A 25,236-nucleotide genomic window follows, 5' to 3' on the forward strand; every position below is an offset into this window, starting at 1 on the left:
TATTTTGACATGTAAAAAATATATAGAAATGTTTAAAAACTGATTAAGCTTTTATTAAGGAAAATCCTTGCTAAACTTTCAAAATTCACTCGTTCATTTCAAGGTTACAATAGTTTTGGCATTTTCATTACTTTTTGTTTTTATTTTGTTTTCAAATTCAGTTTTAATCAGTTTTAGAGGTAGATTTACTCCTTTTTATTGGTTTCTATATTTAGAAATTGCCTACTTTTTTTATAAGTTTGTGTTAGTTTTATTTATTTATTATTATTTTTTTTTTTAAATAAATTAGGATATTTGTCAGATGCAAGATTCAAAATGATCAGAATTAATATTGTATAATAAAAAATCGACCAAAGATGGGCTACTTTTTTGACACAAGAACACTTCCATCTACCACTACCATCCACCTATCCCCAAATTTAAATTCAACAACCCACAAGATAGCAGCATTAAGTAAAATATGTGTGCAAGGCTCCTTCTGAGGTTAAATACACCGTAGTGATGGGAAGTTCGGATCTTTGGACTCAATATATAAAAAATATGCAGCCAACAATCATAATTTCAGTCAGTTAAAACATCACCACGATCTGAAAAGTTTTTAAAATTAAGTTTTGCAACCCAACTGAAGCACAATTCACTTATTTAAATTCCATTAAGATTTTCTTTTATGAAATAAATCTACATTTCACCAGATCCTCTCATTTAATCAGCAGGCGACAATGTAATGTACTGTTTGTGTTCGGTTCACTGAATCGCTCATGCACAGTATTATTGGTTCATTACTTGTCAAATCTGTTATCTGTGTTTACTGTTCTAATAACTGAATAACTCAGTATATATTGGTTTATTTCAAGTCAGAGGGCGGTATCAGGCCTGTTAATAAGTAAGCAGTTTGTGGATAAGTGCGTAACATTACCGGAGACGCAAATCATTTTATTTGGTGAATTAGTTCAATCGGTTTACTTAGAAGATCCGGTTAAAAATAGTGATTAATTCGCGATCACTAATACAGAAATAAAACATATTATTAGGCACAAATGTGTTAAATCAATATTTTTAAGTATCTTCTCTGGTCATATTTAATATTGTCACTGTGCTGCTATTATGTCCAGCCGTTGTTTTTGTCATGGGAGCACAAAAAATAAAAATATTTAACTTTTACCATTAAATTTAACCATTTAAATATAATTATGGGCATTTTCAGGTAATTTTGGACCTGTGTTTGTATGTGTTTGTGTTTGTATGGACTACCAATGGGGTTATCTTCATTTCATTTAACAAAAGCTATAGTTTGCAGCTGTAGAAACAGCTTTTCATGATGATGATTTTAGCAGACGTCTTGATTATCCTTACTATTTGCTGTACACAGAGCAAACTGAAATATGAAGAAAACATAAGCATACGCACACCCCTGCTGTTATTCGTAATTCATCACCTTGGGTCAACAAACTGTTCACACCTAAGCTCAGCTGCATCCCCCTACAAATACTGTTTATCAAACAAGAATGTTTGAAGATTAAAAAGCTCTAATGCTCCAGAATTAAGTGGCTTTAACTAAGAGTTGTGGTGCTAATTATTTAGCAGCGAGACATTTTTAAAGTCATGCTTGTTCATTAGAATTCGAAAGCTTGTATGGTGTCGAGAAGCCGAGACGACACATTTCTGGGAGGAAAATTGAATACCTACAAGAGACATTCAAGGTCATGCTTGGAACATAATTATTTGCCACTACGGAGCTTGGCTTAAGTCGACATTGTATTTGTTAAATGTCACTTGCAATTAAATTTGGTAATATAACTTGGAAAAGGTCACACGCTAAGCGCCGTGGCAGTGTCTAGTCCCAGACCCATTTACTCCCCATCCCGTCATTGTCACCCCTCCAAACACAAGGCCGTGTTTTCCCTGCCATTGTGCAACTAATTACACAGATTACACTGATTAGATTTGCGTCTCAGGTTTTATTGCTGCCCTTAATTGCCAAAGATGATTGCAAATTAGAGAGGGAAGCGGAGAGACCCGGATGTCGCTTCGTCTTCACCTTGAATGGACAAAGTCAACCAACTGGCTGTACCGTTAGTGATTTCATTATGTACCAAAGGAAGCCTTAATTCAAAGCCATGAAATGCCATTAAAAGATATGTCTTACCAGATGATTTATGAAGCGCTGTCCTCATAGGAATGCACGAGGCGGTATTTTATATGAAGTTAACGGCTTTGTCTCTTGTCATACTCGGCCCCCTCACTCTTGGCGTACTCATTTCTTTTATTACAGGCCTCAGTATTACAAGGTGATCGAGGAGTGCGTGTCCCAGATCGTCCTCCATCGCAGTGGCATGGACCCTGATTTCGCCTACAGGGAGAGACTGGATGTTGACTTCAGTCATCTCATTGGTAAGTCTGACAGAAAACGTCTATTCAACCACTGTTCAATGTCTATTCAACAGCGTACTTGACCTTGCTGCACTTTTTCAGCAGTACAACTCAGTTTTACACACTATTAAATTCTACTTTCAACTGTGCGGCCATTTGATAAAGTGGACGGAGCATTTCAGAAGGAATAAAAGGAGTTTCGGGTTTCGGTAACCAGCTTTAGGTAAAAGCCAGAGAATAGGGATCTAGTTATATCGCTTTAATGAAATCCACCAGAAAGACTTTTTGGGCTTTAATGGGATGTCTACAGTATGATTAGAGCCATCCGGCACGGGTTCACACACTACAGTCTGTCTAACATAATGGTGAAGTCATGCTGCGCTGAAGGAGACGCAACTGCAGTTGATAAAAGTTTGTGATTTCGTAGAGTAGATCTAATTATCATTCCTCGGTCCCCACGAGAGCCCTGTCTGAAACACCTGCACTCACCTGACATGTAAGATAAGGTACACTCATTACGCATAAATAAAACATTATCTGCAAAACCTGGCTGGCGTGTCATGTCTTATAAGCGCAACACGGCTTCAGCTGTATCGCTTATATTCGCAGGGCTTTTGTCACTTGTTTTTATGATTAATTGTTGAGCAGGGAAATAAGCATTCATTGCCAATGGTTTTGTCATCCAGTTTTTTGGACACCGATGGAATTAATAAAATAAGGGTGATGTAAATTTCATTTTTTTGTTCTTCTCTCTCTCTTCTTTGCCCCCCTTTTGTATTTTGTCACTAACACTTTTGTAACTTGCCAACAAAGGCTCATTAAAAGTTTTCAGACCCATCTGCAGAAACAAAAAAAAATAAATGTTAGATTTCTCACTTCTTCCCCTTACTTTAATGAGTTGAAAACACATTTTGCGGGCGCCGTTTTTAAAATTTACATCTCAAACCTCTAGAACAGAATACAAATCTCCTGAGGGGAGGTGGAGGGGGGAATGAGATGCTGACAGGTTCATTTTATTCCGTTCGCTTTTTTGTTCTTTTTGATTGTCTTCATTCGGTGTCTGATGTGGAATCTTAAGCATGGTGTTAACAATGCACCTTGCAATTTACATATGCTTGCCTTTTTTTTTTCTGTGTGTGTGTGTTTTCATGTACCTGTCTGTTTGTGCTTTACAGATCAGTGTGTGGATAAAGCCAAAGTAGACGAGAGCGAGCAGAGAGCTGCTGAATTCTCCAAAAAGGTGAGTCTATTAATCACCCCCGGTGCCATTATTGGTATGCAACCAGGCTGCTGTCACCAAACTTTTCTCCCATGAGCGGTGAGACAGCACATCGATTGCTTTGGCCTGATCAATAGCTGGCAGCAGAGCAACATGATCTGTATCAGTGCAAGCTGAATCAATGCTGATGCTCCAATCTGCAAGCTTGTTCGTGCCTTACTGGGAACACTATTTACAGGCACCATTTCAAATAGTGTTAAAGCCCCCAACGTACAATATTGCCATTTTTTTCCCCTCCGGAGATTCCTAAGGATGATGACACTTGCTGGTGTTGTCAGAGGAGCCAAGAGCTGTATCCCATGATACTCTGAGGGAACAGAGAGTGGATCCATGTTCTTGCTCAGCTTCCTGCCCAACTCTGCCAAATGTCAGCTAGACATCTGAGGCTCGCAATTAATTGCAAAGTGACACTAATACTATTGGGCGGCTAATAACACGGGGTCTTTTTCACTATATCATTACAAGCTGTGTTGCAGTGCTTTCAGGCAGACATATTTTAATAAATTTTATGCACATTAAGTATATCATATGCTACAAATCTTACATTTTATTGTAAACCTGTATTTTCAAAGCCTGGTAACTTTCAGGTCAACATTCAGGGGTGTGCTTCCAGAAACCACCATCGATAGCCAACTAAGGTTGCAAGTTGCGTCGTTACAAACATAGTTTGTTGATTTGCCGTTTCACAAATCGCTCGTTCCAATGAATTGCGTTGCAAACTTGTACAATTGCAACTACACCTCTAGAGCTGCAGTTAAAAGCATAGTTCCTGGTTTTGTTCTTTTTCCAGTTATCCCCCTATGCCCTATTTCTTTTGAGCATTCCAACATTTAAACTTGAAATGATAAACAAAAAAGCATTAAGGTCATTTCCCTTAGGTGTAATTTGCTTTCAAATTAATGTTCCTTTTCTGTTTTAGTGATCTTCATATTGACAATTGCGCTGGCTTTGCAGTGCACTTTGAAATAATTTATGGCATTTTAAACACAGCCGTGGCTCATGACAAAGCTATAGGTGACCTGATATTTAAAAGTTGAATTTAGGTTACGTCTCCAAAGCTTGTGAAAACAAAAAACGTAGCATATATTAATGCTTTTAATTTATTGTTGGTTATTAATTTTTCAAATATATCTGTACTGTATATGACATGGGCCTGTTAGTTAGAAGATTTCTGCAGTGGTTTGCATGTGTCAAATTGTGAAATTAGACTTTTACAATAAGTAAAATAAAATAAATATATTTAATAATAATAATAATAATAATAGTAATAATAATAATAAAAACAATAATATAAATAATATTTATTAAGTGGGATTTTCTTCATTTCTTAATAAATGGCCCTTGTGAATTACAACCATTTACGATTTAAATAATTTGTATGTGAGATTAAAATACGTGATAGCTAAGTGGTTTTATGTTTTAGAATAGAATATGGCATATTCGCAATAATATTTGTAAGGAAACATCGGCCCTATATTTGCTTATTAGGCTGCATATATTGTAAATCAAATAGAAAATTTGTGCATGTTTTTACCAAAACTAATACTGAATAAAAAAAAAAATGTGTGTGCGTGTAAAACAATATAATTTGCACAAAAAAATTAGGCGTTTTTTTCTTTAAAGAAGTTGTTACTCCACACTGTTTAGAGCGTCATTATAGATGTTTAATGTAATAAATAATGGTTCAAACAACGGGTCTGAAACAGAGAAACTACAGTTTTGGGAAACAGTCATCACTAAATCGTTCCCAAATGATGCATCGTATTATGATAGTTCATCCGCGAGTTATGTTGTTGTTTGCACCCCAGGTCAATTTAGTTAATATGTTTTTTCCCTTATTTTTTACTAAGGGAAATAATCTGTGCAAGGGCTTTAAACCCTAATAATGCACATCATACATTTGTCTAAAATTGTTTGCAATTATTTTTTAAGAGCACCATTAAAATTTAATTAAATTCCATTCATTCCAATTCTCAGATTATGCATTAGCACCACCACTGAGGGAATAGTTAATAGGATTTGACCAGAAAATGATTTTAGAATTTTTATCATATGTGGAATTGTAAAAGCTTTAATTTTAATTGCCTTGTCTTCTATATTCCTGTAACATTTATGTTATTGTAATTAAGTTTTTCCATGAAGATAGCCTGACATGGCATTAAAATAAACAGATAACTACTGTAAATAACTTAGATTATGAATTGTTTTACATCATATACATTAAATATGTTAAAAAATGATGAAGCTATATTGTATGTAGATTGTATATAGATTGTTTGTGCATTTTTACTTAAATGTTTTTGTATAAATGTTATTGTCTTCAGTTCGATGAGGAGTTCAGCGCACGACAGGAGGCGCAGGCTGAGCTGCAGAAGCAGGAGGAGAAAATCAAAGCGTTTGAGTCACAGATCAACACCCTGCAGGCCCAGGTAAAAACACTTGCACCATAACCTACTACACACACTTTTCAGGTCCACAAGCAGCCCCATTGGTGTGACCTATTCAGCTGTCTACCCAAGGGTATGAAATGCAGGTTCGCACTAATGGAAGCTACCACTGATGCCATGCCCCATGTGTTCACCTTTAACATGCATAGTTTACCCTTCCGTTGGCACTGATTATACCACAGGACCAATCTGTGCTTCACTTTACTCTCAGAGGCCTCGAATCCACTGAGGTTTCTCTTATCTTCCCTCATGAGAGCTTGATGGTCGGCGTCATGCCTTCGAAGAGCTGCCTTTATCCAACAGAGCCGCTTTCTTGTTCCAGTTTCGACTGCCTTTCTTCACCTCACAACTATTCTCCAATGACTATTAGACTAGCAGGCATTAAATTATTTGTCTCCATCATGAAACCTTTTTGACGCTCAGTGTCTCGGCTCATCAAATGCCCTGGAAATGAGCTACACAAGCACATTAGGATCACTAGTGCTTATTTTTCCTGTGTTGTGAGGTCATTTGAAACAGTTTTTCTCTGTCTGCTTCAAATGGTAATGCAACAGCTAATGTGGCGGTGAAGGGAGAGACTCTGCTAATTTGGTCAAATTGAAACCTTTTTATCTTTTATCGTGAATGCAGTGGTGCTCTAAGTGGGTATTTTAAGACTTGAGGGATTGTATGATTTAATAAAGGGCCAATCTCCTCTTCAGATTGTTGGATTTGATTTTTCTCAATTGCTCCATCGCAGCCTGTTCCTAGCTATTGTATGAACGTTGTGAGGGATTGCGTTACGTCTTTGGCTCTCACATCATCGTTCCTGTCAAGAAAAGCCTCAGTCCTTCTCCCGCAAAATGACTGCTATTTCCTACTAAACCCAATTTGAAACATTTTAGATTTTAGTGCTGCCTTGGGACAAAAGAAGTAGCTTGCTTGCTAGCTTATAGAGTTTAATAGGAGAAAAGAGAGAGAAAAAAATCACCATTTGTGAAGCGCCATCCATGGCGTAAATAGTTTTCCAGAAACCAAATATATTGCAGTTGAAAAAGCCAGCACTTTGTCTCTCTGTTTACTTACCTCTCAGCGTCTCCGAGCCCTATTGCCCCCCATCTTTCCCCCAACAAGCACCTCTCCACCTTCAAACCGAGATGAGTTGCTGTCATTAAGGACCCTGGCAGCTTGGACCACCATTCATTCTTGCAGATTTACCAAATGGGCACATTAGTGGAGGCGGAGCTGGAATGGGTTCCTCCTCGCGCAAAGCACAGCTTCTCAAAGCCCGACACTTCATTTGTGTGCAGTCCTCACCTCTGCACTTCATCTGCCCCTAGAGCCGAATCACCGCACGTTACCCACTCCTTCCCTCCATCTGCCTCGTCCATCACTTTCTCAACTCCTACACATATTCATGAGCCCAGGCCTCCTCATCAGTCACCATCATCCCTCCTTTTCCACACTCATTCATGCCGAGCCATATTGCGTGCACCCAATACGGACACTACAACCCCTGCTAATGACTGCTCACCTGCTCTCTCCTGCTTTGCTTTTTTTTTTCCAAGTGTCATTCTGCTGCTGTTTTTCCCTGGGTGTCCTTCAGTCTTACCCGACGGCAGTCTCCTACTCTTTGAAGCTCAGTCATCTCCAGCACATTAACAGGTAGACGAGCGAAGCGGAGCCCTGGAGACGCACACTCTTTCCAAGCGTGCACTCTGAAGGCACGTTCAAAGCTTTGGCTCCAGAACATTCTCGCATCAACAGACTTGTGGTGCTTCTGGTGGAGAAGATGTAATGCGCTCGCTAAAGAAGCACCAGGATATTAGCATGAGAGTGTTACACATCCCGTGGGTGTTTTGGCACATCTGAAAGGGATATAAACTCATAGGTTGTCATGCGCACGGCTGACAAATTGTAGCCTTTATTAGACAGCCGGTGTAAAACTCACTGCAGTTTCACAATGTTGTCAGGTTGTGGGTGCGCAGCACATCACCGTGAAGAAACTGACTACGCTCACCCACACGAAAGCCCACATACTGGCTTGTTGTTCTTTGATGGTCTGGTACGGATGGGAAGTGGAAGTTGTGTTCTAAATTGGTTGTTTGCTTGTTTGTAGATACATTTTATACAAAAGCACAACACTACAAACAAGCACCGTAATTCTTAATCTAAATTAAAGCATCAGTTCACCTAAAACTGAAAATTCAGCTATTATTTACTTACTTTTATGTCTTTACAGTCCACTGAGACCTTTGTTTGTCTTTGGAATAGACATTCATATTTTTTGGATGAAATCTGATTGCGGGTGGCACAGTAGGTAGCACTGTCGCTTCAGTGCAAGAAGGCCGCTGGTTCGAGCCTTGGCTGGGTCAGTTGGCATTTCTGTGTGGAGTTTGCATGTTCTCCCTGTGTTCACGTGGGTGTCCTCTGGGTGTTCCAGTTTCCCCCACAGTTCATAGCGTGTGCTATAGGTGTATCTGCTTGTTAAGGGACACGCAAATTGGCTTCCGGATACAAGCGCTCTATCAAACTGTAGGGGAGACTCAACAAATGGTAATAATAGACGTTTACAAAGCAATGTTAATAGTTTCGAAAATCACAATCGCAATATATATATATATATATATATATATATATATATATATATATATATATATATATATACACACAGTTGAAGTCAAAATTATTAGCCCCCCTTTGAATTTTTTTTTTTCTATTTAAAATTTTTCCCAAATGATGTCAAGCAGAGCAAGGACATTTTCACAGTATGTCTGATAATGTTTTTTTTTTTTTCTTCTGGAGAAAGTCTTATTTGTTTTATTTCCAGAATAAAAGCAGTTTTTAATTTAAAAAAAAAAACATTTTAAGGACAAAATTATTAGCCCCTTTAAGCGATATATTTTTTCTATAGTCTACAGGACAGACCATCGTTATACAATAACTTGCCTAATTACCCTAACCTGCTTAGTTAACTTAATTAAGCTAGGTCAGCCTTCAAATGTCACTTTATAGAAGTATAGAAGTGTCTTGAAAAATATCTAGTAAAATCTTATTTACTGTCATCGTGGCAAAGATAAAATAAATCAGTTATTAAAGATAAGTTAGTACAACTATTATGTGTATAAATGTGCTGTAAAAATCTTCTCTCCGTTAAACAGAAATTGGGGAAAAAATAAACAGGGGAACTAATAATTCAGGGGGGCTAATAATTCTGACTTCAACTGTATATGTATGTATATATATATATATATATATATATATATATATATATATATATATATATATATATATATATATATATATATATATATATATGTATACAGTATATATATATATATATATATATATATATATATATATATATATATATATATATATACAGTATATATATATATATATATATATATATATATATATATATATATATTTATATACATACATATATATATATATATATATATATATATATATATATATATATATATATATATATATATATATATATATATATATATATATATATATATATATATATATATATATATATAGCCATATCCATGCTTATTATCATATGGCCAGATTGTGATAATTCTTTCATAAATTGTTAAAATTTTTGTATTTGTGAAGCAGCAAGCCCAGAGGCTGATGTGTACACCATGATTTTATATAAAATTCACTTTGATGTGTGATATGACTAGGGCCAAAAAGAATCGGCTGACATTTTTTTGCTGTTTCTGCTCTGAATTTTGTAAAAAATCAGCAGATGTATGTGGAATTATTTTAGCAGTATTATAATTAAATGCATGAAATAAAAAAAATAATACATTTTAAACTTTTATTTAATGTTAACAGTGCAAATCCAATTAGATCCACTTACAGTATTTGGTAAACAACGCAAATCTCTCATATACTAAAAGACTAAAAATACTAAAAGACAGAAAATATTACTTTACAAACTATATTGTAAATAAATCATATGAACATTTTAATATTACTATTATTATATCACAATAATATTAGTAAAATGTATAAAAAAAAACAATAAATATACATTTACACACATTTACACAAGTAAATGCATAGATGTAAATGTGTAAATCTGCGGATTTCTGCACGCGCAGTAAATGTAAACAAGTCAAATAAGTAGCGGCTTGGATCCGGAAACAGTATTTTATACATCACCCCTGCATCACGAGCAGATTAGCTAAGCTAAAATTATCCGTAGTGTTTGTGTGTGAATGAGACTGTATAGCTGTTTCTTAGTGGTGGGTTGCAGCTTAAAGGGAATCCGCTGTGTAAAACATGCTGGATAAGTTGACGGTTCATTCCACTGTGGCAACCCCTAATTAATAAAGGGACTAAGCTGAAAATAAAATGAATGACTGAATAAAATCTGATAGCTCTCCCATCCTTCATTTACATCAGTGGTCCTGGGACCTTCAAATTCCGGAAAGGGAACCTAAACCATCGTTAGAACATTCCACGTGACTTCAGTGGTTCAACTGTAATCATATGAAGGTCCGATTTGGCACACTTTTCTGTGCAAAAAAATAAAATAAAATACAATATGGGCAATATAGTACTTGACAGTTGCCTTGCTGACTCTGACACAAGATTGTGTTGTATTGCCTGCAGTAAATGCGCTCCCTGACCTACTGTGGAACAGAAGACAAAGGCGCACAAAGTTTTTTTTTTTTAAGCTTTTACCCCAAAATTTGTTTTTAGAGCTTTGTATGATTACTGTTGTACCGCTGAAGACACATGAAGGTTTTTACAAGCTTTTAGTTGGTCAATGGCCAGAGGTTTTTGTTTCCTTTTTTCTGCACTTTGAACATCTTTGGATTGTTGGTCTCTATGGAGGATGAGGAAGTCCTCAGATTTTATTCAAATTACCTTAAGTTGTGTTGCGAAGATGAGCAAAGGTCTTAGGTGTTTGGAACAACATCAGGTTAAGTAATTAATAACAGCATTTACATTTTTTAGGGGGGTGGAAGATCCCTTTAATGATCCAGATGTCAGCTCTCTAAAAAGCTTGCATTCCTATTTTACCTCTCTGTGATAATCACAGTATCTAAAATAACCCTCAATAGGTTACGTTATGATGTTTGTTTCAAGAGTTTGGAGCTGGAAAGCATGAATGTCCCAAATTTCATATTTTGTGCCATTAGGTTGACCGAGGTTCAAGGACAACAAAGAGATGACAGGAAAGACATGCTTATGAACAGATTTGCCTTTAACACATAATTGAAGAGGGCCATTATTCAGAGGAGCCAACGCAACAGCTCATGCGAAAATAATAGTCGTCTGAGCTCATCAAAGCAGCTGTTATGGGAAATTTTGGACAGAGTGAATGCGAAATAGACAGAATCAAATAATAAAAGAGCTCTGCACTTTTAATTCATGTATTTTTAAAAGTTAATGAGAGTGCATGCATTATTAGACCTCCTGCTCAGTTGTTCTGCCAAGCCGGGTTTTAAATGCAGCTATGGTCTTTCTTTTCATTTTCTGATATTTCCCTTTCTTGTTTGACTGCAGTTACTAGTTGCATCATCCTAACGCCAACAAAGTGCAACACTTTTCTCGAGGGTTCTCAACCCCTCCCTCCCTCTTGGCTAGTCAACAGAAAGGGAATAGATCCGGAGGTGAGGAATCGAACCATAGCTTGCTTAATAATTCAGAACAGAAGGCGATACTAAGGGGAAATCTTTCCAAGGACCCTGATAGGTTTCTGAAAGCTCTGTGGTCAGCTGTCTGCACCAACATGGGACTCGTAAGATCGCAGTACAGGGATGAACCTGTGTCTTATTGCCTCTGCTGGGCTGGATTTGGCAAAGGAGTCTGGCGGTAATGATGCCGATAAGGATGGCACTACACTTGAATCATGGAGCCAGTTGCCATGTGCCCTGGGTTGTTGCTATGGTCAGTATCAGGGGACACGGCTCAGTCATTCACCTTTTGAGATGCAGCCTTTTTGAGCCTACTCATTCTCTCTCGCTTTGAGGAAACGATCACACAGAATAAATGAAGGTGCTGCTGTTCTTCAATGTGTTGGCTAATGTTCTACCTTCAAATCCTCAAAGAATAAATAAAGATAAAACAAACAAAAGCTTACTAAACACTTCGAGCAAGGACAGCATTTCAAATATGATCAAAGTTTTTTTTTTCCCCCTTCAGTTCCTTCAGCGCGGAAGCATCCGTCTTCTTTTCCATTACATGTCTTTAATATTTGATTCCGCCCTACGTGCAATATGGGGAAACTGCACCATATAAGAGTATTTCAGAAGCTGTGGAGTATGCTTCCTCTGAATGAAAAGAGGCTGTTAAGATGTTGTTTTTCTCCTTTTCATTTTTTAAAAAAGAGGCAGCTCATGGTGAGTTCAAAGTGCTTGTGCTAAATTCATTGGGCACGTCACAACGCAGTGAAAGGACTTGAAAGAGCAGGATTCCAGAATCAACTCTAAAAGTGCAAAGGTGCATCGACTGCACAACAAGCAAACTTTATTGGAACAAAAGCGTTGTAGATGCGACTGGAGCCAGTAGGGTGTGAGAGATTAAATCTTATAGGCTGGGTGATACAGGAAAAAAATCACAATATAATGTTTGATATCATTCAGTATCGATAATTATTGAATATTGTTTTTACAATCGGTTTAGGAATATTATGATTTTATTTTAATTATTTAACCACTTTATTTTAGTTTGCCAATATTATTAACAATGCAAATAGTTTTAATAGTCAAAAAATAAATAAATAATAATAAAAAAAACTGCACAAGAAAAGAAACCTAAAAGCCACTCTGTCGACATCCTTACATTCTTTTATATTTACAGTCTGTTCACATGTTGCATCGAAAATCACGTGAAAATTGCGTGGATTCAGTTTCCTTTCACCATTTTCAAAGTGCTCTGTGCTCGCACTCCTCTGGCGTCTCTGTGCTCTGTGTTGTCTGGTCTGCCTTTATTTCCGAAAAGTGTATATTGCATACAAAAAGTTAAGCAGATTTAGTTCTACTTGCGTGAATCAGGGTGCGCACACATCATTCTGAAATGTTTTCACCTTGGTGCGCCTGGAAAATGCTTGTATTGCAGCAAGCCGTGCGCCTTGATTGAAAATAACCCTAAACTTTTTGGCATTCCTTCCAAGGTGTGCGCTCAGCAGCCAAATTTTAATAAAGCTATAGTGCTTCATACCGAAACTTCAAATCAAACTTTTTTATCATTATAAATTTCGATACTGTTTTATCGGCCCAGCCCTAAAATCTTTCAGTTGCCATGTCAAAGCAGTAACTAAATCAGCATACTTTCTTCTCAAAAACGTTGCAAGAATTAGATTTTTTGCATCCAGTAAGGACTAAGAGAATATTGTTCATCCTTTTATCAGCAGCAGTGAAGATTAATGTAATGGATTCCTCACTGGCATTCCCAAAAAGACAGTCAGACAGTTGCAGCTTATCCAGAACGCTGCTGCCATTATTCTGACCATAACCAGCAAATCAGAGAACATCGCACCTGTCCTCAGGTCTTTACACTGGCTCCTAGTTACATTCAGAATAGATTTTAAAGTATTATTACTTGATTATAAATCACTAAATTGCCTAGGACCTCAATACATCACAGATATGTTCACTGAATAAAAACCTATTAGATCAAATCTTTAGGATCAAATAAATTGAAATTCCAAGGGTTCAGTCAAAGCAGGGTGAATCTGCCTTCAGCTACTGCACCCACTCCTGCTGGAAAGAAATAATCAGATGTGCTCCAACATTAGGCACATTTAAATCAAGACTGAAAACACATCTGTTTAGCCTTGCTTTTACTGAATGAGCACTGTGCTACCTCAGATAGATCGCACTATCATGTTTTTATCGGTTTTAATTACTTTTAATTATTTAAATGTTTATTTTCTCGTTTATTTTATTATTGTTTATATAAAGCACTTTGAATTACCATTGTGTATGAAATGTGCTATGTAAATAAACTTGCCTTGCCTTATGCAATTTTTTCTTTGATAATGGTTTTCATAAGGGAACTAAATGTTAATGATAATGTATAAACCTATAAAGACAGATCCAGTGTGAGCTGCGATCATCAGGCAGAATAATTTTAACTTATATTCAGTATATATTCTATAACAGTAGAATTCCTTGTGAAAATCTGCATTACCCATGATTCTGCAAAAAAAAAAAAAGTTAATCATTAAAATCACCCGAAATCAGCCAATTAAAAAAATAAAATAAAATGTAAACGCTCTTTTATTTCCTCAAATTAAATTTCTGAATTTTGTGACACACAGCAGGATAGGCTGGTTTCATGGCCTTTAACAAAAGAAAAACAAAAATAGATAATTAGTAAAAGTAATTTCGCAACCAAGGCTGCCTAAAAACTTGAACAGGCTCTGTTGTGCTCTATTGTGTTGCTAACTGGAGCTGTGCAAGAGTGTATAATGATGTTCTTAATTTATGAATTCACACAGAGCAAACCTTTCTAAAGCAGGAAGCTCAAAACAAGTGCTAATGAAACCTCTGTATTACTTCATTAGTAGGCAAGAGGTGTTTTTTGATGATGTTCAGGTAGACTACTTGCATCCAATTTCTTGCTGCCCATAAGTGTTATTGCCATGTGACCTCCGATGAAGTTGGCGATCCACTTCCAGATTTGGAATCTCTGTTTTTTTCCTGACCGTTCCTCTGTCTGTCTCTGTATCTGTCTGTCTGTCCCTCACCTGTCCAGTTGACTAGTGAGCGAGACAAGCTAAAAGAGGCTGAGAAAAGCATCAGCGAAAGAAACAGCAAGGTGGGTGTTCTCCCAACCCCTCCCTCCCCTTCCCAGCATGCTCAACGCAGCCACCCGCCAGCATCTTTGAAAATCTGCATTTTTATACCTCCTAACAGGTTGATCAAAGCTGCTACCCCTCAGTGATCAACCAGAGCCTTGATTTTCTGTATTGTCTCAAGACTCTCAACAGATGCTGTGCAATCATTCATTACAAATGCATGCTACACAATTAGGCCATAATCCTTCTCACATATCCAGCATTTAAACAGCTTGTGACGGTGAATCCTGCCAAAACAGAATCTCTATAACTGTGGATATTACCGCAGACGCTAGAAAGTATATGACTCAGCCGGTTTTGCTTTACTTTGGAGTTCTCTTTCACATAAGCTACAGGAACAACATGGTGCCACAGTGAGGGAAAGGAAAAATTAAACCCCTCGCTTCCATTTAACTAGAGTACTGCAACCCTCAGTAGTAACCAAATCTAATTGAATTTGCCTCTCGCTCATCAGAGTTGAGATGTGGATGGTTTAATTGTGTGTTAGGCCTAGTTAATTACCCAAAACTGTGACTGTTTCTGTTAAATGCATCCTCCTCTTGATATTCTTCTGTCAGTAGAGAACAGCTAGTTTCAGACACGCCGACTGCTAATTAGTGCAGTTGAATAGTATGGGACACGGCCAGCAAGTCCAGTTGAGTTAGACCTTTAGCAGTCAACATTTTTTTAGACACAAATTGCTTTTTAAAGCATGCTTAGAAACCAAAATGAAAACAGAGGGGGAAAGGAGCCTTAAATGAAACGTTTTCCTGTGCAAAATGGGTTTTGCTTGTAAAATTGGTCTAAATGATGGATATTGTTTAAAGAGAATAAGGGGTATGGCTGGAGAAAATTGTGTGCCTGAGGCTGATTAGCATTCCAGAAGCGTGGCTGGAGGGTCTGCAGCGCGCCACAAGCTGCCACAGAGGGCCAAAGCGATGCGGAAATGACGGTGCTCTAATTTAGCAGCTAATTTGCTTGCCATTCTCTTGTATTAAACTTAAAAGAGAAAATGGGTCACAACGGGCCGGAGATTGACAGACGCATAATCATGGGACAGGGTACTCGTCAAGGGACCTCAGCTTCCTGCATGATACTCCTACACCTTTTTAATTTCCCCTCTAATAAACAATCCACTGCCTGCATTGTGTAATCAAACACCCGGTAATGCATATAAAAATGTGGCTCGATGCATATCATTCTCCTAATCAACTGAACTGAGGCTGGAGTGCAGAGAGGGGAATTGCTTTAGAAAATGAGAAACTTTTTTACTAAGCAGTGATGAGAATGAGGCACAAAGCAAGTTTTGAGAAGAAGGGAAAAATTGCTTTGTAATCATCCAAAGGTCAAGTCATATCTGAGCAATTGGGACTTCTAATTGAGACATTTGCATATCATTTGTTGCTGGAGAGCTTGGCCCACCCTTTATCAGGGATTCAAAATACCTGTTTATTATTATTACTGCAAACCGAGCAGGGCTGATTTGTCAGGACATTTGCCGCCTTCGGTCTTATCAGTTCCTGGATGAATTGAGCCCCGACTCTTCCATAATGGCTTCTGTTCCTGAAGACCATCTCATGAACTTCAGTTATCTTAGCAGGAGAACGAAAGAATTATGGGTCAAGGTTAAGGATCTAAAGGATAACGCAAAGAGGTCGACTGCCAGTTGCGTGAGCATTCAGGCCCGATTACTCTTCTCATTACTGCTAAAGGTTCAGGTGGCTGCATCCTATTCATACGCTCAATCTATTAGCAAATTACAGAGGCAATTTACATGTTAATCAAGTCTAATGGTTTACTCTCATCTGTTATGCTTTATGATTAAACGAGATGAATCAGTCTACACAAAGTGCTTTCCATATTTCATCCGCAAACAAATATCGATACTGTCATCTTGTCATTCAGTGTAATCACAGTTAAATATGTTCCATACGGAACGAATGAACGCTTATGTCATTATGTCTTAAAAACAATAACAGATTATCATCGTAAACTTCATCGTGTTTGTTTCTTTTGAGTTATGCCCTCAGTGTCAGATGCTTTTTCATTCCCTGTTGCTAATCTGAATATCAAATGACTTTTAAATTGTGTGTGCGTGTGTGTGTATGAGAAGGAAAACGAGACAGAGTGAAAGGCTTACAGGAATTCTGTGAGGCTCATATGCATTAGTTTTATTATGGTAGTGTGCAATGCCCAAATGTATCCTTTCTCGTATTGTTTATCTACATTTTTTTGAACATTTGATAATTTTCTACATCAGAATGCACAGTGAACTAATGTCACAACTAATACAAATAGCCTGCGATTTGAGGTTTTGGCTTTTTTCCACAAAAAAGTAGTATATATATATATATATAATATAGTAGATATATACTAATCCCTCACCAATTTCAATTGCTTACTAAATCTTCTACTCACATTTGGCAATGGGCAGGATTCACTGGATCAAACAAGTCCTTCCATCAGACACACATGCAGATTGTCAAAATAGCTCCTTTGAAATCCTGAGCACTTGACAGGTGTGTACTTTCCTGGAGAGTTTACCGGCCTCATCGGTTGACCTGACATTTATTTACTTACATACTTAATGTGACTACCTGCCCCTTAGGATTTGCCATGTCCCACTTTCCCCAGTGAGAGGATGAGGCAGTGGGCTCAGGCTTCTCTGAGCACTGGCCCCTACTTGGCTCTCAGGAGGCAGAGCTCTGTGCGCTAGACAGGCAGATGCTCAGTGCTGCTGAGAGAAATGCTGCCCGGAGGGAAGGCCACAGCGGCCCTAAGTCATCCATCTGCTTTTATCAACTCTTACTTAATGCATGTGATGAATCCCTACAACCCCCCCACCACCCACCAACCTCTCCCTAGCTCTGATTTCTAGACTTGTTTTAATGCACTCTCCTCAAATTGAAAAGTCAGCTGCTGTAAACACTGTGTCTTTTATCCTCCACGCTCCTTTGCCCTTGTCTCACCCGTTAGTTCTGATGGGATAAAACATGTACTGGTGATAAAAGCATGGGCCTTTGGGTGTAGAGGCTGAACTGGGAGTGTTTGAGGTGAATGTTTTGCTCACAGTGCCCTTTTCTTGTCGCTCACTCTATTTAATTCCTTTGCAGATTGCGGCAGGACCTAAAGCAGCCGGTGCTGGTCCTCCACCACCTCCACCACCACCAGGTGGCATTGCACCTCCTCCTCCTCCACCTCCTCCACCCCCAATCGGAGGTGCACCACCTCCTCCTCCTCCACCTCCTTTTCCTGCAAGTTTGGGCCCTCCGCCGCCTCCACCACCGCCTGGGTGCGGACCTCCGCCTCTGCCACCTGGAGGAGGCCCACCTCCACCTCCTGGCATGCCTTCGGCACCTCCTCCACTTGTTGTCCAGCTGCCTTACGGACTGGCACCCAAGAAGACCTACAAACCCGACTCCATCATGAAGCGGGTGAACTGGTCCAAGGTAAGAAAAACAAGCATGCCATCGGAGCAATTTAAAGACACTTGTATTATGAGAACCAAATAACACCCTCCAAGGTTGGCAGTAAATTGCAAATCGTTGTGGTAATTTAGCTTTCCCAGCATGTAAGAGGAAGACGAGAAGAAAGGATGAAAAAGAGAGTGACTTTTTCAGTGGGAGTTGATGGTGCAAAGCCTACGAGTACACGCAGCTTATTAAAAAGAGCGTTGAGCTGTGAGACTCACGACTCGCCACTCTGCTTCCCTTTTAAGATATCGGCCCGTAAACTATTTCATTAGCTCAAGTGCCCTTGCATGCACATTCTGGTCATAATTGAATATATTTTGGTGTTTAAATGAAACAAAACACAAATACATAAAGTGTTGCGTAATCCACCCCTGCATATAAATGTGATTTCTATGGGTCAGCCTCCTCATGTCGTCTATTTCTTTTTAACTCTCAATCATTAATTTACCCGTCACCTTGGGGACTTTAACAGTCTGAAAAACGAATTAATGTATTTGTACTTTTGCAAGCTTATGTTCGACCTTGTCTTTAACTCCTTTATGTGTGAGTGCGGAGATGATACGCTCCTCCACAAAAAAAAAAAAAAAAAAAAAAGCAGAGTCCTATGAAAATCCAAAAAAAGAGAAAGACATTCTCTGTAAGATACTCAATTAGCAATCATACATAGTATAAATCAGAGCTAGTCAACTTTGAAAAGCTCAAGAGCTACTAAGCAGGATCCATTTAGCCCCAAGGGCACCGTTTCTTATTTTTTGTAGTAATTCTTTTGTATTAATGAGCCAAGTTGACTTTGTGTGGTTTGCTGTATGCGCAAATTACAGCGAGTTCTATTATAATGGATAAAATACACTCTTTTTCATCAAAATTAATGTTTTGCTTTCCAGGGTTGCATTTATTTGATCAAAATTGCAGTAAAACTGTAATAATGTGAAACTTCTTTTATAATCTTAAATAGGTTTTAAAAATGTGTTTAGGTTTTAATTTAGTTTAATATGTAATTAATTGCAAATTATGTTTTTTGGGGGTTTTCCCTCACACAATTTATCTTAATAGGAAAAAAAACAACAACAACTTAACTGAAGTTTATTTATAAACTTATTTCAAGAGGAGCATGTGATTATGATTGAACATGGCTGGTCCCGCATTAACTAATGCATGATTCACCAATCAGATTTCTGACTCACTATAAATAACCAAAGTCTTTTTCTTACTACAGTTATCATCGCCCTGAGGAATCTCCCCTACCACCCCTACTCCTCCACCTTTCCCTTTACAGGGCAGCACGGTGGCCCAGTGGTTAGCACAGCTATCGTTTCGCTACAGAGTTATGCAAGTTCTTCCCGTGCTCATATGGGTTTCACCCGGGTTCTCTGGTTTCCTCCCACAGTCCAAAAACAAGTGTCATAAGTGAATTGATTAATCTAAATTAACTCTATAGACGAGCTTTTAACCAGTAGTATATCTTTATATAGCAAATTATGATCTGTCATCAGCTCTGAACAAAGAGAGGGGAGTTCTCGAGACCTACCTGAGCTCAAACTCCCCCTATCGCCCTGTAAACGAGAGGGAGCCCAAGGCTCAAGGACCTTATGAGCTCAGGGCTCTCTACCAGGACAGCTGATCAGTTAAGTGTAAACTCTTGGGAAATCCTAATTTCTCTGCATTTATGATTATAAATGATGCATTAAATAACACATTGTTATGTGTTAATGGTTATGTGCTTTTGGCAATAAAAAGAGTTCGAATACAGCAGTAATAAAAAGCAGTATTTGGTGGAAGAGCCATGTCCTTCAGCTATAAAAAATTAAAGAATAATTTTATTTAAGCCTTAAGTTCTGATAAAAACAACAATTTAACACAAAAAACAAACAAACAAACAAACACAAAAACTTAACTTGCTTTACTTAAACCTAAACTCATTTTCAATTTCTTCTCATTTATTGGTAGCATGACAACAACTCTTGTCATAAATATGACAGGAATAAGAATATATAAGGAAGTTACAAAAGAGCAACAACATTACAGTAAGAAAATATTGTACATTTAACTATTGACACATACTGTAAGCGTACTTGAATCATTCATACAGACACGGCCAATGCGACGACATGCATTGCCATGCTGCGATCTCTCAGGTGTCATTATGCTGATGTGTCAGTGATAGGTGATGGAGAGCGGATCAAAATGAGAATGCTAATCAGTTTGGTATCTTGCTATTTTAAATCACCCACCAGAGACGCTTCCATCTCTCACAAGCGAGAAAGATAACAGACAGTAAAAGCAGCCGGCAGCACTAAATTCGGGAAACACTCCAGCCCCTGCACTCCTCCTGATCTTTCCCTTAAGCATGTAACGGACTTTCAAATAGCCACATCGGAGATTGTTGCCTGGAGGTGCTGTAATGTAATTTCTCCGACCGTTAGAACACCCACACTGGGGAGCCGCACTCCTTTATGGAAAAGTAAATGATTGCTCGCATCTGCGGCTTAGACCGTTTTGGAGATGCTCGCGTTTCTGCTCGGAGATGGGTGTAGCCGCCCAAGGCGAGAGGAAGCTACAGCATTTCTCTCTGCTGCTTGAGCATGAACAAGGTCACCCTGGCTGAGCCTTGTGTTAATTACTCTGTTTGGAAGGAGTCACAGAATTTCTTCTTTTTTTTTTTTTTTTACACAAGTGCCCTTATGAGGCAGCACACTAATGAGACTGTTCATTTCTCACTCTGTCACTCTGTGCAATTCCACTGTTCCTCTCAGATTTATTCAGATTGCAAATGCGATCTGAACTAGTAGTGTGTGATTTATATTAAAGACAAATACGCACAAGAATGAATTTTTGGACATGCATCAAAGGACAAAATTGTACATTTTGCCAAGTCTACCAATGGCTAGTGGCTTGAGGGATTTATACACTGCAAAAAATGCTTTTGTTACTTAGATTTTTTGTCTTGTTCTGAGTCTAAATATCTAAAATTTCCTAAATCAAGAAGCATTTTCTAGACAAACAAAATACTCTCTTGCATTTTGTCTTGATCAAATGTGCTCCAACATTAGGCATATTCAAATCAAGACCTAACACCATAGACCAGGGTTGTCAAACATATGACCGCGTGCCGGATCAGGCCCGCAAACAGGTTTAATCTGGCCCACAAGATGATTCTGTAAAGCATTAAAATCAGATGCAATTTTTCAATAAATGAAACTGCTGTTCCAATGGTGTCAATTGCAAAGTTAATTTCATCTGATACAGATGCCTGAATTAGCGTCAGTGTGACAGCCTTCTCAGAGAAAAAAAAAACACATCTATGCCCTGCCATACAACACTGGGGTATTCTCAGGAGAAAACGTAACTATTTCCGCAGTGTTGGGCTGTACCATCGATACAAATAGTGACGCTATTAGCTTAACTACATTTATCAGTAGAGTGGTGGTGGCGTGCTGGCGTCGCTACTTTCTAAATTAGTAATAATAGCCTTTCAGTAGCGAAGCCATATTATTAGTGAAGTAGCGCAGTAGTGTCCACAGATTTACTGATCGCGGATCAATAAGTGACGGCACTGAAATTCACAGAGCTGTGAGGCCAGTGTCTAGCCGATGAAAGTTAATCCATATAATGGCAAGAATGACAATTTCTTCTTCCTGTTTTTCGGTGGTTGACAACAAACCTTTTGGTGCGTTACCGCCACCTCTGGCTCTGGTCGGAGACATCGCTAACATGAGAAATTTGCTTGATGGAAAGATGACTGAGATAGAGGGATTCGTTCTGAAGCAGTTTTATTGATCACTAAGATGTGATTGACTTGGATTTAAGTTGCTTCGATTTAAAAACGAAAAAAATTGCTTATATGTGGCTAAGCTACTTTTGCCAAGTAGCTTTTAGCTTATCTTGCTACATTTCCCAAGGGTTAGCTTTTAGTGTAGTTAAACTACATTTTTAAGTAGAGTAGCTAATAGCTTAGCTCACTACATTTTTCAAGTAGCTTGCCCAACACTGTATTTTTGGTCAGTTTAGTGGCTAATTCGTGTGAGTTCAGACATACGAAAATGTACGATCATTTGGTGGATAAGCAAATCATGCTAAATTGTTTGAATGATATTGTACAAATTCATATAAATTAGCCATTAAATCAAAAAGTTACAAATTACCGTGAAATTGTGTTGTCCTCATGCTCCTGTTTTATGTTGATTGTTTTAAAACAAATAAAACAATCTGAAGTTGTGAATTTTAAGTTAAATATGCCATGATTTTACCAGTCAGGCCCTCCTGGTCATAGATTTTCCTTCATGTGGCCCCTGAGCTAAAATGAGTTTGACACCCCTGCCATAGACTATAAAAAATAGGGATGTAGAATTCGTGACGTCACCCATAGGTTTCTTAAGATCACAAATAAAGCTACAAGTTGGCGCAGCCAACCATCGTCATTTTGTTCGCGCATCATTGCAACAACCGGGGATAACCAAAAAAGGGCAAAGAGGTGAAGCTACAGATGCCTGCTAGCATTTTGCTTAGACTGGCTTTTCTTTGGGAGAAGCGCTTACTTTAATACCTGCAATTTATTTGTGTTCTGACCACAAGTGCTTGGTTGTATACTATGTCAATAAAGTGTTTGTTCTTTTTTTTAAAGCACTGTTGTAATACATTGAGCCATTAAGCATTGGTCTTATGACATTTTTCTACTGGAGCAAAAAACGCAAATTACTTCCAAATACTTCAAATATAGTCTGTTAGTAAATGCAAGGCTATTCATGAAATCCAGGCATAAGACTATATGACAAGGAATCAGATGACTGTTCTGTAGGCTACAGCTAATCAATCTGTCAGATTCTGAAGTGCGGTCAATTCTAAAGAAAATTATAAAAGATAAATTATCTGAAACAAAACAAATACATTTATAGAGATGGTATATAAGTATATAATATCACTCACTTCAAAAATGTGGGCTACTTGAATGGTTTGTGAACACAATTAAGTGCACAGCATGCCATATTATCTGATAATTGTAAGAAATAATTCCATAAGGCAGTTGATTGTGTAAGGCACATAAAACAAAAATACAATGCATATGCTGAGTTCAGTGGCTAGTCAGAGGTGATATGATGGCAACCAGCGAGACCGAGCTGTCACTCGGGTAGCCACGACCTTAATTATGCAGACTTATTTAACTTAATATAAATGAAAACTGAGAGATATAAAATAATAAAATAAAAATAAAAAATCACCTCCTCACAGTTCTCATGAAGTGGAATATTAGTTATACACAACAAATGTTTTTTTTTTAATTTTTTTATACCAGGCTGTAAACAATTTTTTTTCTGCTGTAAAGTTGGTTATTTTACCATTGGGGTCAATAGAAATGTGCTCTATTATGGAGCCAAGCCTAGCGGAATTTCGATGAATTGCAGTTTTATTTATTACAGTATTACAGTAGCTTCACGAGAGAGTGAGATGTTGCCGCTTGCTTAACACACATTTGTTTAGCTGTGCCTTTACTGAATGGGCGCTGTGCTTTACTGAATGTCTTTCTTTTATACTTTTTTTATTCATTTTAAACCTGCTTTACCACATTTAAAACTTTTTAAAATTATTTTATACACATTTTTCTTTCTTAAACTTTTATTTTTGTTTATGTAAAGCACTTTAAATGATGATAGTGCATGAAAGTTGGTATATAAATACGGTTGCCTTGTCTTTGAAGAATAATTATACCAAAATATTGACAAAATTATCAATTTACCCCATTGACGGATTTTTTTTTGTTTGTTTTCAGTAAAAAATCCCTTAATTTTGGTAGACTATTGCCTAAAACAAGACATTTTATGCTTGAAAAGGCTTCTTGACTTAAGTATTTTGAGCTATTTGGACTAGAAACAAGACAAAACATCTAAGTAAGAAAAGCATTTTTTGCAGTGTAGAGAAATACAAAGAAATACAAGAAAAATCTCATTTGTTCATTCACTCTGGTTCTAAAAAAAACACACTTGTGTAATTACAATGTAGTCTTGGCAATTTGATAATTACAATTAAATCATATTGCGTTCTGTTTTTTCAGCCAACACACCAACTGTATTTTTATCCACTAACCTCCTTATGCTGGTGACAATAAGTTACTATATCAGGATTCAAATTATAACCCACAGAATTCTTGGCAATAGTATATACAGTTGATATATTCTTGCTGCATATATTGTTCTAGGTGTTGGGCTGCAATTATACAAGATTACAACAACAATGTACACTGAGATTAAGAAGGAAACATCTTTGCAAAGGTGCCATTTCATGCCAAATGTAACCTGTCATTTTCTTTTCTTTCGAGTTTGATGGTTGATATGTTGATTGCAGAGCACAAGAACAAAGAAAGAAAGAAATAAAGAAAGATAAAAAAGCTGCCAGATTCTGATTGACGCATTGCACCTTGAGATGACAGACATTGTTTTATATTGATGTTAAGAGGATAACAGGATGAATTTACATATATTTTCATCCATCCATCCACTCATCCATCCATCAATCCATCCACATATCCATCCATCCATCCATCCATCCATCCAATGAAAAATCTGTTTGTCTATCATATTTCTTTTTCTTTCTATTTTTATATCAGTCTGCTTAGAGTACTATCATTCCATCTGTCTGTCTGTTCTTTAATATCTGTTTTTGAAAATGAGAATATTTCTTCAGGCAACCTACTGATTAGTCAATCTTTAAAAGAAAAAAAAAAAAAAGCATTTCCACCTCAAAAACCTTCTCCGCTGTTCTTATGCTGTTCTGTTTTGGTGATCTTTAACTAAAGATGTTGATGCTTTAAACTGGGGACAGATCTATATGGATGGAAAGCTCTTTCGATTTTTTTATCAGGAAAAATACAACAGAAGCTTT

At 37.5% G+C, this 25,236-nt stretch overlaps 1 protein-coding gene across 50 annotated transcripts in view; it reads left to right on the forward strand.

The window, feature by feature from the left end:
- The window catches only part of diaph2 (diaphanous-related formin 2), a 716,224-nt gene that overhangs the window by 218,584 nt on the left and 472,404 nt on the right, over window positions 1-25,236 (forward strand). For 32 of the 50 annotated variants that reach the window (XR_015507851.1, XR_015507852.1, XM_087281966.1 and 29 more), the window contains 4 exons: window positions 2,273-2,391; window positions 3,546-3,610; window positions 5,974-6,078; window positions 18,004-18,339. Coding sequence is in view for 48 of the 50 variants with exons in the window: in XM_087281966.1 (XP_087138092.1) it covers window positions 2,273-2,391; window positions 3,546-3,610; window positions 5,974-6,078; window positions 18,004-18,339 (625 nt within the window). In the remaining 2 variants the exon portion in view is untranslated. Of the gene's footprint in view, window positions 1-2,272; window positions 2,392-3,545; window positions 3,611-5,973; window positions 6,079-14,808; window positions 14,872-18,003; window positions 18,340-25,236 lie in introns of all 50 variants that reach the window. The other 18 variants (XM_087281958.1, XM_087281970.1, XM_087281979.1 and 15 more) reach the window with 1 other exon arrangement.

This window comes from Danio rerio, chromosome 14 (genome assembly GCF_052040795.2).
Source record: "Danio rerio strain M-AB ecotype USA chromosome 14, GRCz13ab, whole genome shotgun sequence".
Classification (NCBI taxonomy): Eukaryota; Metazoa; Chordata; class Actinopteri; order Cypriniformes; family Danionidae; genus Danio; species Danio rerio.